This window comes from Vombatus ursinus, unplaced genomic scaffold, assembly GCF_900497805.2.
Source record: "Vombatus ursinus unplaced genomic scaffold, bare-nosed wombat genome assembly UNPS02014778.1, whole genome shotgun sequence".
Lineage (NCBI taxonomy): Eukaryota > Metazoa > Chordata > Mammalia > Diprotodontia > Vombatidae > Vombatus > Vombatus ursinus.
In genome coordinates, this window is record NW_020954556.1 from 21,546,033 (window position 1) to 21,563,623 (window position 17,591).

The 17,591-nt window shown below is 40.0% G+C and overlaps 1 protein-coding gene across 1 annotated transcript; it reads left to right on the forward strand.

The window, feature by feature from the left end:
* Window positions 1-204: 204 nt before the first annotated feature.
* CNRIP1 (cannabinoid receptor interacting protein 1) lies at window positions 205-16,192 on the forward strand. The gene is made up of 3 exons (XM_027865372.1): window positions 205-783; window positions 3,578-3,728; window positions 15,075-16,192. The coding sequence occupies exons 1-3, from the start codon at window positions 605-607 to the stop codon at window positions 15,237-15,239; spliced, it is 495 nt and encodes a 164-aa protein (XP_027721173.1). The 5' UTR covers window positions 205-604; the 3' UTR covers window positions 15,240-16,192.
* Window positions 16,193-17,591: the final 1,399 nt, after the last annotated feature.

Sequence of the window (17,591 nt, forward strand, 5' to 3'; positions counted from 1 at the left end):
CGTGTAAACAAAATTTGGTGCCTGAACAAGGACTTCAGGTTCTCCAGGGGCCATTAGTCCCAATCATTTGGAGGCATGTTTAGCCTCGGCATCCCCCTTCCTTTCCTCAGGAGGATGGAGAGGATGGGGAGGAGGGGAGGGGAAAGAAGGGAAGCTGGGGGAAGGGGAAAGGAGGAACGGCAAGGAGGAGAGTTGTGTCTCCTCCAGCTGGGGAGGCTATTTGGAAGAGGGAGGAGTTTGCCTTGCCTTTTCTCCCTCCCCCTAGGAAGGGGATTATGGTGCGGTAATCAGGCTTAACTCTCTCGGCCCTGGCTGCCATTTCACCCGTTCTGCGGTCCGCTGCCCGCAGCTGTCGAGGGGCTTGGTGGAATGGAGCACAAACATCTGGCCCAGGGGTGGTCTCTCTTGGATTGGCCTCCTCGCTGCTTTGGGCGAGGCGAACCTTCAAAGCCAGGACCAACGCGGGCTCCTAGCTAGTTGCAGTCTCTTCTCCTTCCCCTCCCTCCGCTTCCTCTCCGCCCACCGCGGTCTTGCTCCTGGGCCGCAGCCACCTCTCTTCCCCGCCCACCCCCACGCCAGCATCCCCAAGCCTTGTTGCTCAGCCATGGGGGACCTCCCGAGCCTCGTGCGCCTCTCCATCGCTCTCCGGATCCAGCCTAACGATGGTCCGGTCTTCTTCAAAGTGGACGGGCAACGCTTCGGTCAGAATCGGACCATCAAGCTGCTGACTGGTTCCTCTTACAAGGTGGAGGTGAAGATCAAGCCCACCACTCTCCAAGTGAAGTGAGTCGCGTCCCTGGCCAGAGACCTAAGGGAGGGCAGTGGCAGTGAAGCCCAAGACTAGCTAGGCGAATGGGTGGGTACGGCTCAGGTCTCTGCCACTCCAAGTGTAGCTACTATCTTTCCAGAATCCTCTCTCCTCTCCCCCCGCCCCCGGCTCCTCGAAATTAGCTGACTAAGCTCCCCTTTCCCCATTTTGTTCCTTAATTGCCTTTTCTTTAGTAATTCTGAGCTCTCCATTGTCGCTGTAGCTAAAGCAGGCTTCTCTAAATCTGCTGCAGCCTGAAAGGGAGACCGCTTTCCCACTCACCCCACCACCCTTTTTCCACCTCTCTTCTCTGGGTGTCTGTGCTACCGTGACCCAAAGGAGTAATCAGCAAGCTGAAGAAAACTGGTTGTCTGAGTAACCTGGGGAAGAGGTGTCTGCTGCAACATCCCTGGTCCTATGCTGCTCGGGGAGGCTAGAGAAAGGTTATTAAGAGGCGGGGGAGGGGGACCGTGAAGTTCCAAAGTTCTCCTCCTCCCTGAAGCATGCCATCTCATATCCCATTGTTGGTGATGAAACGGAGGGAGATGGTGACTAACACTGGGAAGCAGTCCTTATTATGGGAGATAAGAAACAGGCAAAAGGGCCCCTCCTCCAGCTCAGCCAAGGCTCACCCTAGCTCAGGCCTCAACCTATTGGTCTTCTTTATTTCTCTCTATCTTCCGAGTTCTTGTTTTCATCTTGGTAATATCCATGGTTTAAACTCTTGGAACGCCAGTCCTTCATCCTAATAAGACTCAACTTCAATCCAGGCACCTGGTAGCAAAAGGGTATGCCTTTTGTGCCTGTGTTCCTGCTTCCCCATAATCCCTTTTCCACAGCCACAAGATAATCCTTTTCAGAGGCTTCTGGTTGTGATGACAGTGTTGGGCAAAGAGGTGTGGCCCTTCCCTGTCCCCTGGGAGGAAGTCCTGGAGTACCACAAGGGTGAGAGAAAGGCCTTTTTGGTACAAGTGGGCTGGTGAAGAACTAGGCTTCAGAGTACTAAGACAGCCTTCTGTGAAAGGGTTCCAGGACTTTTCTTTGACTGAGGATCCTTTGTAGAACTGACCAAAGAACTGGCTGAAGCAGCTGCCTCAGGTGCCTTGATTCTATCATCTGCAGGCCCTTGTGGCTGGAAACATCTAATACACTGTCCAAGTATGCTGTAGACCTTTCCTTTTCCTTTCTGCTTCTCCCTTTCTCTCCCACCTAAAACATAACTGTTTTCTGTCCTTTTTCACCCCTCTAAACCCTAGCATTTATAAAGATCTTTAAGGTTTACAAAGTACTTAATTTCATTTGATCCTCACAACATTTCTGTGAGGTTTAACAGTTGAGGATACATTTTATAGTTGAGGGAACTGAGGCAGACAAGTTAAATGACTTACCCAGAGTCACACAGCTAGTAAGCATTTGAGGCCAGATTTGGTTTTTTTTAATTTAATTTAATTTATTTTATTCTTAATTTATGAAATAAAATGAGCATTTCCATAAGATAATAGAATTTTTAAAAAGATTACACATGGAACTACAATTCTATTATATACAACTTGCTATTCCTTTTAAATATAAAATAATCACATAAATTTCTTTTTTATCTTTTTTCTTCCCTCCCCCCACACCCTAAAGTTGACTACCATTAGACACAAATATAAATGTGTGTGGATGCAGATAACATCTTCCTTCATAAGTCCTTTGCAGTTAATTTGGGTATTTATAATAGTCAAAATGACTTGGTCATTGAGACCACATTTGAACTCAGATCTTCCTGACTTCAGATCCAGCATCCCATCTACTGTGTCACCTAGCTGCTATAGGAAATAAAGTTGGACTAGATCTCTAAGGTCTCATGAACTCTAAATTCTATAAGTGCTTTGTAACGCTTTCTGTGCTATAGCAATGATAAGTTGCCCTACTAGTATAACACTTGCATTAAAAAAATTTTAAATCACTTATACTTATCAATATATTCCTCTTTCTTCCCTTTCCTAGAGAGCCTTCACTTATAATAAAAGGGTGATGGGGGTTGGGGGGGAATAGTTCAACAAAACTAACCAACATATCAGCCAAATTGAATATCATATGAAGTTCTTAATACTCACAGTGTTCCACCTCCTTGAAGAAGAGAGGTAGTTGTACTCTCATGCAACTTTTTTGGCCATGTTTTTCCTAACACTTCTATTTTAACGAGATCTTCTATTCCTAAAGGAATCCCTACTACAGTGATAGGCCTGAAGGGAAGGAATTGGGGGCAAGTAGGTCCGTTGGTATCCAGCAAATCATAAGATGAGAGCTGGATAGCACCTTAGAGATCCTGTAGTACAAATGAATTTTTGTGTGTGTCATGGATCCTTTAGGCAGCCTGCTGAGTCTTATGGCCCCCTTGGAATAGTTATTTTAAATGCATAAAATTAAATACATAAGATTACAAAGGAAATAAATTATATTCAAATAGTTATTGATTTTTTTAAACCAGCTCATGGACCCCAGGTTAAGAACCTCTGATGTGAGGAAACTGAGGCTCAGACAGGTCAAGTAAGTTGTCTTGATTCAGCTTGCTATAGTAGTAAATCTTGGACTAGAACCCAAATATCATGATATCTAGGCCAGTGCTCTTTTCCCTTTACCATTTTCCTTCCCTTATCACCATTGTAGATGCCTAATTTGTTTCGACATAGTTCCAAATCTGCTTGGGAATTTCGCTCCATTCCAAGGTATAGGAGGTGAGCCTTTATCCTACTACATGTGATTCTCTCTCACCTTTTACAGGGACATCTCCATTGGTGGTGTGGTTGTTCCATTAGAGCTGAAATCCAAAGAGCCTGATGGGGACCGAGTTGTTTACACAGGAATATATGACACAGAAGGTGTGGCTCCAACAAAAAGTGGGGAGCGACAACCCATCCAGATCACCATGCCTGTAAGTCTAGTTGAGCTGTTTTGTTTATATTCTGGGGTCCAGGGGTTGAGGAGGGGAAGATATGAAAGGAGGGAAAGAGAAAAGAGGAAATGAAATAGAATCACTAGTATATTTCTATACAAACATATACAAAGTCCAAATACACTAGAAATGGGTATACAGGGGAGTTGGAAAATTAAGGACCATAAGTTCTCCATTACTTGAGCAGGAGGGGGTAAGTCTGAAAGACACTTGGCCTTGTACAAGCCTGATTCTTTTGGTACCAAAGGAAACAATCAAAAGTAAAACCAAAAGGTGTCTGCCTCCATTAGGACAAGTGAAATGTATTTCTTTTCACCTGCTTTGATTCATCTATGTCAAGACTAACCCTGATAACTGGTCAAAAAAAAAGCCTATCTTTAAATATTTATTAGAAAACATATAAGATCCAAATTTTAGAACAGGAAAAAAGCCATTGAGTCCTTTCTCCTCATTTTACATCTGAGGAAACTGAGGCCCAAAAAGGTGAGGTGACTTGCTCAAGGCCATAAAGCAAGTATCAAAGGCAGGATTTGAACCCAAGTCTTCCTGATTTTAAGACTAAGACCCTATGCCCTAAGCTATGCCAACCTCATAGTGACTTCATTTGTATTGATATTTATACTCGCTTATTAATTACTGATAGTAAATCAATTTAAGGCATAAAATATATATCACTATATCCTTAATTAATAGTTGTAACCACAACCAGAACTCAAGTCTTCTGATTCTCAATTTTAGTGGGTACCTTAACAGTAACCGTTTACTGTTAGGTATAAGGTGGCTTAATGGATAGAAGGCGGGGCCTGGAGTCAGAAAGACCCAAGTTCAGCCTAGCCTCAAACTCTCACTACTTGCTTGCCCTTGGGCAAGTCACTTAACCACTGTTTGCTTTAATCCAGTGGAGAAGGAAATGGCAAACCACTCCATTACCTTTGCCAAGAAAAGCCCACATAGGATCACGAAGAGTCGGACACAACTGAACAACAACAATAATTTGTCTAGATACTTAAAATGAGAAACTTAACAGTAACCATTTGATGTTAGGAATAACTTGTCTAGTTACTAAAAAAAATAATCTTCATTCGTTTCCATATTTTGATACAAGGTATGTTAAGTTTCTTCCTTGCCTGGAAAATCCAGATGAATGGGAAATTCAGGCAAAAGGAGCCTAAAATTAAACAATATCTAGTCTTAGGAAGAAAAGATTATTTTCTTAGAACTTTGAAATAGTATCTAAATGCCCACTCAGTCCATTTTACAGACCAGAAAATTGAGGCCCAGAGAGGTTAAGTGATTTGCCCAGACTCACAGAGCCAGTAAATATCAGATCCCAGATTTAAACATATGTCATCTGACTCCAGATTCCATGTTCTTTCTGTTATACTATAGGTGCATGACGAGCAAACAACACATTCCTGGGTTTGCTCTCTTTGAAAGGCTAGGCAGCCTTGGAGGAAGTGGTGTGGAGAATGAAGGCAATGAAAGATAGTCAGGCTTCCTTGGAAAAGAATGTTGGCTTCTCAGGGTACCATCTGTTCTTCATAAGTCAACTTTTGCTGGATAAAAGGGAACAGTGAGTTAGGAAGGAAAATGAGACTTATTAGATTTCTTAGCGAATGCAGAAGACCTAGAATTAAAACTGCAAAAGAATGACTAGGGAAGAAGACCAATGGAAAATTTTTTTAAAAATTAAGGAACAAGGAATCCCAAATAAAGACAAATACCTCAGCATATCTGGGGACCATTTCCCTCAAAATGACGTTCAATAACCTCAATAAAATGGAAGCAAAATTGAAATAGAAACACCTCAAACTTCTCAGATCTTGCAACTGTAAGTGTTGGTATTACTGTCATCAGCTTTCTATTTTAGTCACCCATGTCATGGTGATAACTTTTAGATTTAGTTGCTTTGTTTGAAGTCGAAATTTGACTTAATGGTAATGCCTCAAAATTACTTTTGGTAAACTTTGCTTTCTGAAATCTCTTTCTTTCTATTATCATTATTCTCCCCTTGTTAGTAAAGGCTCTTTTTTTTTAACCATCTGCCTAGTCTAAAATAACAGCTGCTTCCTCTGCTTCCATTCTCTTCCCCATCCTCCCCACCCCCTACCTCTTCACATTGTTCCCAGATTAATTTTCCCTTTGCAGAGTTCAGATCATGTATCCTCCTGCTCAAAATCCTTCAGTGGCTCATTATTACCTATGAAACAAAACTCCAAATTTATGAGCCTAGTATTCAGCCCTCAACAACTTGGTGCCACTCTATTTTTCTGACCTGATATACAGCTGCTTTCAACATATGCTGTGCTCTAGCCAAACAACTTGCTATCCTCTCATTATTCATCTGGAACTTTTCCACTTCAGTGCCTTTGCTTATGTATAGGGTATCCAGGGAAGACTAGAACCTCTGGTGTGAAGGTTTACCGAGCCCTTTTCTGGGCTGCTCATCCACCTTTGGTGTCCACCTGGCACTCAACTCACCTGTGGTTCCAAGAAGCTGTAGCATGTGCAGTGGCCACACCCTAGTAAAACCATCTCAGCAGATGGGCTAAACCAGGTTGAGAAGAGCCTCAAACTCATCAGAGGTGAGTTAGGAGGATGTCTCCCTCGACCACATGAAGACTTCCCTGGTGGAATAGGCAGATGAGGACAGTTTGTCCCAATGGCCATGAAGGTGGTAGAAGCAGGTACTTTGGAGCCATTAGAGGTTGGTCAGACATTGAAGATGTCAAGGGCATCCACCACATCCTGGGCCATTGCCAGTCATCTTGACTTTTGTTCTGCTACTGGACTTTGATGACTCTGGAAGAGAGAGTGAGGCTGATGACTTTGTGCAATTCTGCCTCACTTAAATCCACTTTATGCTCAAGTCAAGACATCACCCCATGATGTCATTGGTCCTCTTCAAAACTAAAGACGAACAATAGGTTATGTTATTCCCTTTATCTGTAATCTCTTCCCCCTGCCACCTCTAACCTTTTGAAATCTAACACAGCCTGTAAAACCAAGTCAGATGGCATCTCCTCCAGGAAACCTTCCCTGATGCTTTCTCAACCCCATTACATAGCACCTTGAACCCTCTCTGTTTAAATAGTCAATATATCAATTATCCATTTGTCACATAGTATTGTATGTTTGTGTGTGTTATGTCCCCATGCCCACTAGATTTTAAGTTCTATGAAAGGGACCCTCTCTTAATTATGTCTGTAATTCTCTTAGGATTTCATATTCATTTATATATATATATGAATATATATATATATAAAATTGATACAAGTAATTGGTGTTAGATGAATAGATGATATGTGGCTATAATAATCTTCATAACAACATTTTTACAATCAGCTCTACTACCTCGCTGTATATTATCTGGGATAAGCAATATTTTAGGACTGTCTCTCCCAACCACTTAGTGTATTTCAGGCTTCCTCCTTGACAAGATGAGCTAGAATACAGAGTACTCATTTTAAAGTCCAAGAAAAACAACTGAAAGAGTCCATCTGCTACAGAGAGGTAAAATGAATCATAGAACTCAGTAAGATATGTGCTTGTTACAAGCAAAAGGTGTGCTATTGATTATATTATAGAAATATCTGAAATTTTGGTAGAAATTTCAGGAGGCCCAAAGAATTTCTGGGTATCATGTGGTAATTTAAAGAGAAATGAATTATTCTACTTCCTGGGAAAGCAGCACTATTACACAAATACTTTGTAGAAGGAGAGAGGAAAAAAGCACTTACTAAGTGCCTACTATGTGCTAGGCACTGTTTATAAATATTATCTCATTTGAGCCACACAACAATAGGTAGGTGCTATTATTATCCCCATTTTATAGTTGAGGAAACTGAGGCAGAAAAATGTTAAATGACTTATCCAGGGTCATACATCTGGGAAGTGTCTGAGGTTAAATTTGAGCTCAAATCTTCCCAACTTCAGACCTAGCACCACATAGCTTTGTCTATTCACAAGGCTAAGTCTCATAATATTTTGTTTGTATCAATGTAGCACTTAGGTTGTGCATCTGTTATCCCTTGCTAACACTATAAAAATAGCCTTCCTTTCCCAGTCTTACACATTGTTGAATAGTGTCTTTAGGCACAAGACATCATTGCCAATATCCTAAAACCTAGTATCTCTCTGAGCAACAATATCACAGAGTGGGAAAAGAGGCAGAACTCTGAGATAGGATGGTCTGGAATCAAGTTCTGCCTGCTTCACATATTGGCTGTGTGAACCTCCGTGATTCATGTAATCTCTCGGTGCCTTTCAGCAGTTCTCCAAGATTAGAAGTTATACAACAGTTACCTACATTGGTAAAGATATTTTCCTCATTAGGAATTACCTATACCAATGAAATCACAGGTCTAGACCTCTCCCAAAATAGTCTTCATTGTTTTATGGGTCACCCAAAATTTTGATACTTCAAAAATAATAGAGAGAGAGAGTGTGTGTGTGTGAGTGAGTGAGTCATTGAGATATTTTTTAAAAAGAGAATATATGAAAACAAACACAGATAAGCATAGCTATGTATGAAAGCCATGTATTGAATTTATTATATACTTTAAAAGAGAATCAAACTGTATATAATAGAGATGTATATTTCATGTACAATCTTTTTTCTGTTCTATGTACATGAAAATGCCCATTTCATTTGACTTTTATTAGGTTCAGAATCAAATAAGTAGAAGCTTGGGAAAATTGAAATTGCTATACAACTTCCCAAAGATAAATCAGCCTGCTCTCTTCTTCCTATTCTGTTATGGGACAAACTCATTACCCAATTTCAGTGCCTTTCTAAGGCAGAGTTCTTATAGCCTAACTCAATGGACTTCCATATAACTGCATGTCAAAGTCAAGCAAAACAGCATTCTTCATCTACTTTGTTCTTTCTGTGTGAAATGTTAGGCTGGTCTCTTAAGCAACTGTAAATAATAACTAGCAGTATCCATCATTTAAAGGAGATTAGTTGGCATACTCTGGTATAAAGTTCTTTCCCTTTCCATATATATAAATATATGTGTGTGTGTGTACATAGATGTGTATGTCTATATATGTGTATATGTAAACATACACACACATACACATCATCCCTAAACAAAAAGGTTGTACAGCTCATGATCAAAGGAAGCTACTTGGCACTCCGACCTTGCATTAAAAGTATTATACGAAGCAGGATCTGGAGTCTTTAAAACACAAATCTTAAACCCTTTCTCCTAATAGTCATGTAAACCGTCAACATTTATTACAGGTTAATAGAGAGTTGACTGTACCAACAACTTTAGGTTTTTCTGTTGATCACTTTGTTGTTCATAGTATATAAAGCCTCCTAAAGAGGTCATAAATTTTAAGTTATGTCTAAATATTCATTCCTTTGCTGGAGTTATGAATTGGACCAACCATTCTAGAAAGTAATTTGGCATTATGTTTTTTTAAGTGACAAAAATGTTCATACCCTTTGACTCAGAGATTGACCTGCTAAAAATACAACCCAAAGAGGTTAAAGACAGAAAGATACTGTGTACACCAAAATATTTCTACCAGCACTTTTTGTGGTAGAAAAGAACTGAAAACAAAGGTGCTTATCTATTGGGAGAATGACTAAACAAATTGTGGTAATCAACTTTACAAAATACTGCTGCACCATAAAAAAATCATTGAATATGAAAAATTCAGAGAAACATGGGAAGACTTATGTGAACTGATGCAGCGTGAACTAAACAATAGAAAAACAATGTACACATAACTACAGTAATGTAAATTAAACTGAAAGCTGTAATTGATTATTATAGGCCAAACTTGGATCTTGAGAAAGCCAAAAAAATGCACCTTCTTTCTTTATTTGCAACAATGGAGATTGAGTATGAAATGTTGCCTTTATTGTCATATTCACTCAATATGTTGAGTTTATTAAACTTTTTTCTTTTTTAATCTTTGTTACAAGGGATAGCTGCTTGGATTAGGGTAGGAGGATGTAATCAGAAAAGAAATGTGATGTAAAACTGAGTATTGCTTGAGAATGAATGTGGCTTTTTTCCCTGAGATTTAAAGCTTCCATTTAATTCTGGGTCCTTTGGCATCTGTATTATAATTCCTCTAAGAGAGGTAGTGGATAAAGAGCTGGTGTCAGAATCAGCAAGACCTAGGTGTGAGCTCTATGCCTGACACATACTGCCATGTATCCCTTAGCATGCCACCTAACTTCTCAATGCTTAAGGCAACTCTCTTACCGGGAGTTCCAATTAAATTGTGTCCAATCCAAAACAAACAACAAAAAACTTTGTAGTGGATTAAACTATGAATACTGTGGAGACAAGCAGCCCCTTTACTGAAGGTAAAAGGGACATGAAACAATAGTCTTAAAATTATATCAGAGCAGCTAGGTGGTACAGTGAATAGAGTGCTGGGCATAGAGTCAGGAAGACCTCATTTCAAATGCAGTCTCAGACACTTACTAGCTGTGTGACCCTGGGCAAGTCACTTAATACTGTTTACCTCAATTCCTCATCTGTAGAATGAGCTGGAGAAAGAAATGGCAAACTGCTCTAGTATCTTTGCCAAGAAAACCCCATATGGAGTCATGGAGAGTTGGACACGACTGAAATGACTGAACAACGACAGTTACACAGCCCTTTATGCTTGTCAAGAGGTTTTCATGTTGCTTTTTTCATTTCATCTTCTCAACAGCCCTGTAAGGTAGATAAGGCAGGTATTACACCCATTTACAGATGAGGAAGCTGAGACCCAGAGGTTAAATAATTTACCTAGTGCAATTAATCTAGTTACAGGAAGAGCCAGAACCAGAGTTTCTAAATGCTAGTCTAGTGAATTTTTTTAACTACATACCTTCCCTGCAGACCCAAGTCAGTAATCTATAAGGGGTCCCTCCCTGAAACTGGTAGAGTGTCCAGATGAAATTTACAATAAAAAAATTCATAATATTGCTTATGAGTAAATGGTTCTAACATATAGGTCATAAACATGGCGACATGTGTTCATTCCTTCCCATCCCCAATTCCAAGATTATCTTATTCCTGTGTTGTTTTAAGTTTTTTTTTTCCCACAGTCATGACAATATAATGGGAGGAAGGCTCTGTTTACATACCTGTGATGAGCATTTTGTGAACTTAAGCAATTCCATTCACTGTTTCTAATCAAACATAGTAATTATAAGGAAAATATATTTCACAAAGGAAAAAAAAATCTTGATTCTAAAGTCCATTAGAGGGGTTATAACTAGGGTGGAAGCAATGGTAAAGGGTATTGTTTTAGGCATCCTCAGGAAATGTTTAGAGAGCTTCTGACGTCCCTCCTTCTTTGGCACCCAGCAACGTCTTAGAGCTCTGACTGCCGTCCTTCCTCTTTCTCCAGGCTAGAGACAAGTCTAGGGATCTTGCCAAGTCATTACTCCCCACCCCCACATTGGGAGAGGGTCGAGGATAAAATAAGGTCAAGGATCTTGGTGCTTTATGTCAAAGTCTTGAAATAGCACAAGGAGGACCGAAGCTGGGTCAGTCTAACCCATTGGGCACCTGAGCATCTGCTGAGTGGACTATGGAGTATCCTATACTCTTCTAAGCTACTGACCTGAAAGAGCAGCAGCAAATCCCATGTAGGACAACTCTGCCTACTTGTCTCAGAAATATATATGGTTTGCTTTATGGAGGGATATTGCAAACTTCTTGAGTAAGGCATAGTATCTTAGCTCTTGTTTTGTGCCCAGCACAGTAGTGAATGTGCATTAAGCACTCAGATATTTGATTAATTATATGGTACAATGTTTCTCATACTGCTTGCTCTTGTGGGATCCTGTTAACAAACCCTCAGCAAAACAAACCTTACAGTAGCCTATATAAATTATGGTGTTCTTTAATGACTTTTCCTGGATACTTAAATGGATCTATGATCTCCTTCCTGTGGATACTTGTTACCGATAAAAACTCCTTCAATGCCTTCTAATCCTTCTATTTTTGCCCATGTCTTTGACAGAGTCAATATACATTTATTAAGAGCTTACTCTATGCTAAGTACTGTCCCAAGTGCTGAGAAATAAAGACAGTCCCTGCCCTCAAGAAGCTTACATTTCTCATGGCAAAATAGTATGCCATTGCAGTCATATAACATCATTTATTCATTCACTCCCCAGTTGATGGGTCCCTATCAACTTAGTATCCAGTATATCGATTTTGACCAATGTCAGTGATTCTTCATATCCATCAGCTGTACATGTCGTTGGATCAACTTAGCAAAATGAATGGGTTTGCCCTATATGCTTATCTGCCATTACAGTTTCTCTCTAGAAACCTCTTAAATAGCTGTAATGAATCTCAGGATTTAGATTTACCCTGGGAAATCTTAATGTATTCCTGACTTGCAAAAGTTCAGAGATGCCAGGAAAGTAGAATAGGATCTCTAACGTTTTCCTTGGATATTTTTAAGGTCTCCTTGAGCCAAGAGTCAGTCAAGCAATAGCCTTACCATGCACAATTTCACCTTTAAAATTATGATTCTTAAAGAATTTTAAAATAGATAATATTAAGATAGATAAAATAAGAGTAAGATAAATTATTAAGACATTACATTTTCATGTCTATGGTAACATACTTTTCCATTTGTTTGTTAAATTGCTTAGTTCTGTCTATTTAAAGGCTAAGTATTTGGGACAAGATTTTGCCCTCTGTTTTATATGTTTACTTAATTGTTTTTTATTAATTTTATAATTCTTTTTTTTTTTTGGCTAGGCAATGGGGTTAAGTGACTTGCCCAGGGTCACACAGCTAGTGAGTGTGAAGTGTCTGAGGTTGGATTTGAGCTCAGGTGCCCCTGACTCCAGGGCTGGTGCTAGTTACCCCCTAATTTTACAATTCTTTTTTTTTTTTACTTAATAATTAAAGTTATTTTATTTTTTTGTGCTTTAAGGTTTTTGGTTAATAAATTTATTTATTTTTAGTTTTCAACATTTACTTCCACAAGATTTTTGAGTTCCAAATTTTCACCCCATCTTGCCCCTCCCCCCACCCCAAGATGGCATGCATTCTGAATACCCCTTCCCCAAGTCTGCCTTCCCTTCTATCTCTCCCCCTTCTCTTAACTCCTTCCCCTTCTATTTTCCTGTAGGGCAGGATAGATTTTTGTACCCCGTTTCCTGTATTTCTTATTTCTCCGTTACATGTGAAAACATTTTTTAAACATGTGTTTTTAAAACTTTGAGTTCCAAATTTTCTCCCTTCCTCCTTTCCCACCCACTGTCATTGAAAAGGCAATCACCTCAATATGGGTTATACATGTGCAGTCATGCAAAACACTTCCATAGTAGACATGCTGTGAATAACTAACTCTATTTCCCTTAATCTTATCCTGCCTCCCTATTTATTCCATTCTTTCTTTTGACCCTGCCCCTCCTCAGAAGTGTTTGCTTCTGATTACCCCCTTTCCCAATCTGCCCTCTCTCTATCCATTTGGCCAATTTTGTTTTTTAAGGCATTCTTCTCCTCATTGGCTTTTTGGACTTCTTTTGCCATTTGAGTTAGGCTATTTTTTAAGGTGTTATTTTATTCAGTATTTTTTTGTCTCCATTAGCAAGCTATTGACTTGTTTTTCATGATTTTCTTGCATCTCTCTTATTTCTCTTTCCAGTTTTTCCTCTACTTCTCTTATTTGCTTCTCAAAATTCCTTTGGAGCTCTTCCAAGGCCTGGGACCAATTCATATTTTTCTTTGAGGCTTTGGATGTAGGAGCTTCGACTTTGTTTTCTTCTTCTGGTTGTATGTTTTGATCTTCTTTGTCACCAAAGTAAGATAATATAGTCTGACTCTTCTTGTGCTGCTTACTCTTGATCCCAGCCAATTACTTGAGTTTTAAACTCTTTGTTAAGGTAAGAGTCTGCTTCCAATGTGGAGAATGTACTGTCCCAAGCTTTGGGGGTTTGTACAGCTGTTTTCAGAGATACTTCTAGGGACCTGAAAATTTTCAGTTCTTCCAAGGTGGTATGATAAGGGGCGAGGTGTTTCCTCTCCACCGCCACTACAAGCTCCACCACGCCAGTGCTCCTCCTCGCCTCAGAACTGTGACCCAGATCCAAGCATGGGCAAAGCAAGAGATTCCTGCCTCAGCACTGGCAAAGAGATCCCTGCAATCACCCTCTGATCAGCCACTCTATTTCCCCTCAGTCTGTGGGCCAGAAGCTCAGGAGGCAGCCGTGGCCCTTGCTCAGGACTTGCGGCTGAGATCTAGCTTCTTCTCTCACCACAGTCACAGACTTTTCCCACTGACCTTCTAAGTTGTCTTTGGCGTTGCTGGGTTGAGAAGTCTGGAAACTGCCACAGCTGCCCGTGATTCAGTCCTCTGAGGCCTGCTCCAGGTTCGCTGTTGCCTTCTCGCCCACGCTGAACTGTGCTCCTCTCCCCTCCTGGCGCAATAAACCTTTCCGATCAACCATCCAGGTTGTCTTGGGCTGGAAATTTGTTTCACTCTGTCTTTTTGTGGGTTCTGCTGCTTTAGAATTTGTTTAGAGCCATTTTTTAACAGGTATTGGAGGGGTTTGGGGGAGAGCTCAAGCAAGTCACTGCTTTCACTCTGCCATCTTGGCTCCACCCCCTAATTTTACAATTCTTAAAAATTGCTATGTTAGTAGATGATAATTAACTTTTTAATGGAATTGCCATGGAGTCCTTTGAAAGAATAAATGTCCTGGTATAATGGAAGTGATTTGATTTTACAAAACTTTGATTAATAAGGAGAAAAGTACAATGGGGAAGGTATTGGCTTTGGAGTCAAAGGTTCAAGTTCTGACTCTGTCACTTACTACCTGTGTGGCCTTACGCAAATCACTTCCCTTCTCTAGGCCTTGGCTTCCTCATCTGTGAAAGAGGAAGTTTGAACTTTCTAAGGTTCCTCACATCTCTGACACTATGTATCAGAAATCTATCTTTGCACAAAATGAAGAAGACCTTACTATACTTTATTCAATAGTCAACTTCATTAAGTACTTATTGTGTACTTTATTAAGTACTTATGTGCTAGGCACTGGGCTGAACACTAGAGATCCATAAAGGGTGAGAGGGATAAAAGCACTTTCTGCCCTCAAGGCACTCACATTCTAATGAGAGAAACAACATGTAAATAAGTATTTACAAATATTTATTTTATTCATAGAAGTACTTACAAATATTTGTTTTATTTGTAAAAGATTAATATGGAGTAGATGAAAGGTAGCATAGCAAAAGTAAGTCTCACTGTTCACAACCTTTCTGTTAAAAAAAAAAAATGCCCAATCTGCTGGTAGCAATAGGATGGACTTCTTATTGGCTATGTTCTCTCTTCCCCCAGTTTGCTGATATTGGGACCTTTGAGACTGTGTGGCAAGTGAAGTTCTACAATTACCACAAACGGGATCATTGCCAATGGGGAAGCCCCTTCTCTGTCATTGAGTATGAGTGCAAGCCCAATGAGACACGCAGCTTGATGTGGGTGAACAAGGAATCATTCTTGTGAACATGAGCCTGTCTGATATGGACAGACAATCTCTTCAGAAATCTACCTTTAAAAAAATCAAACCCACGACCAGCACAAGCCTTAACTAAGGCATACTTGGACTGCTGCTCTCTTCCGTTGGGTACAGGTAACATATGAGTCCCAAACTTTTGGGAGGTATAATCCTTCTCTGATGCAATCCCCTTCCCCCCCATGTTGCAGATCATGATGCAACATCACTGACAAAACAACACCTTTCTATATTTTGTGTTTGTGTACTTGCACCCAAAGTACTTGGTCACACTGTTGACCACCTCTGGCAATAGCCAAGCAGAAATGCAAGTTAGATGTTGTGTACTTAAGTGGTTCTGTGGACTGTTGTACTGCTTGTTTTCAAGTTGAATGACTTCTTCCTTTCTGTTCAATGTTGTAAAAAAAAAAATGTAGACCCTATCTGCCATGTGGAATTTGGTGACATGTATCCTTTGCTGTTTCAGACTCTAGAGTGATTTTTCAAAGCAGGCTCTTTGGAAAGATATGAACTACAATGAGCAATAACTAATGTGGCAGAGTTCCTTATTTGTATCTTGGCTTTATGGAAATGAGCTTGCAGAAAGATAGCATATTTACTTTTTTTTTCTTACATGTAAAATAAGAGGGCTGAAATGGAAGGGACCTCAGAGGTAATCTAGCTCTATACCTAGGCTCCTATAAGTAACTAAAATCTAATCTAACTCAAGGTACTATTAAGCAGTAACTTCTGTGTAGGACCTAAGGTATTGTCAGAACTCTGCTTTCTGCAAGCCAGTTTCTCTGAATTGTCATATTGCCCCTTTATTTAAGAAGTACTGGTTACATTGCCTACGTGGTTGAGACCTGCATATTAATAGCATCACATTCCTCCCTCATGTGAACTTTGTAAAACTATATATGGAATTGTAATCAACTTTTGATCTTTCTAATAAAGGAATTGAAAAGCAAGCCCTAATTTGCTCTCTTGATTTAGGTAATGACCATTTTGGTAAAACAGATGTGATTATGCCACTAGTCACCTCAGCTCCAACCCATTCACTTGGCTCCAGGGTGCAAACATACAATTTGGATCTAAGAGACTATCACCCAACCTGTAACTCTGGACCACATCTTCCAAAACCTACATATTGCTCTACCCATTAGTGAAAGTGAACATGTAGTCATCCCCTGACTAGTCATTCCCCTACAGCTCCTTGGAAGAGAATTATCCATATGGCCAAACTAGCTGGATGATCAGTAGATAATAATTAAGGACCTAAATCCATAACATAGGGCAATGAAAAACTCTTGGCTTTGTTCCCAGCTATTACAGGAAGTTATTCTGATAGTTAAGGTCCAACCAGAAAGGGTTTGCCTGTCTAGCAGCTTCAAAACAAAAGATGTTTATTGGGACAGTGGTCAGGAAAGAAGCAGAATCCAAATTCTAAAGGTGGCTCTAAGGATGAACAGCAGGGCATTGTGTAGGACTCTTTGGGAGAAAATCACTAGAATTTCAGGGTGATGCCACATTGACTACTCCAAGCTCAGTTCCCTTCTGAGAGGAGTTATGGGATGGTGTGAAGTTGGAAGGACTTTAGGACTCAGTGGAAAAATGGAATCCACAAGAAGAAAGATTTGCATTGATTGCTTCTAAGTAATTGTGAGGCTTTTACAAGTTTTCTGTGCTTGCTTTTACAGGCTCCTATGAGTCTTTTGCATCATATTCATTTTCTGAGTGGTAAAATAAAGTCTGGTCTGCACGCAATATGCATTTGTCACCTTGAATGCTTATACATGAGCTGTTGACATTATTACCCACATTTATGGGAGCCTAGTCATAAGCTATAATTCAACTAAATTCAAAAAGCATTTATCAAGTACCTACTATGTTGCCAAGCACTACGATAAGTGCCAGAAATACAAAGACTGAAACAAAACATTTCCTTACACTCTACCTGTGTAAAATATGTTCAGAGATAAGGAAATGCAAACTATAAGCAAAGTAAATATAATGTTATTTCAGCAAGATGGTAGGAAGGTGGGGAACCCTAGAAATTTGATAGATCAAGACAATAACAAGAAGATCAAGAGAGACCTCCCACAGAAGGTGGCACTTGAGCTGGCTCCCAAAGGCAGCCCTAGATCATTCCAAGAGGAAGGAGAGTGTTCTGAGCTTAGGGTAAAGTCTCAGTGAAATCATAGATGTGGAAGGTGGAAGACCACATTTGGGGAGCAGCAAATAAGCCAGCTTGGCTGGGATGAAGAGTAGGCAAAGGAGAGTCATGTGAGATACATAAGATATGACCTGAGAATTCTCTGAGTAGACTCTGGGCAGGAAAACAAGTCAAAATGCTGTATTGA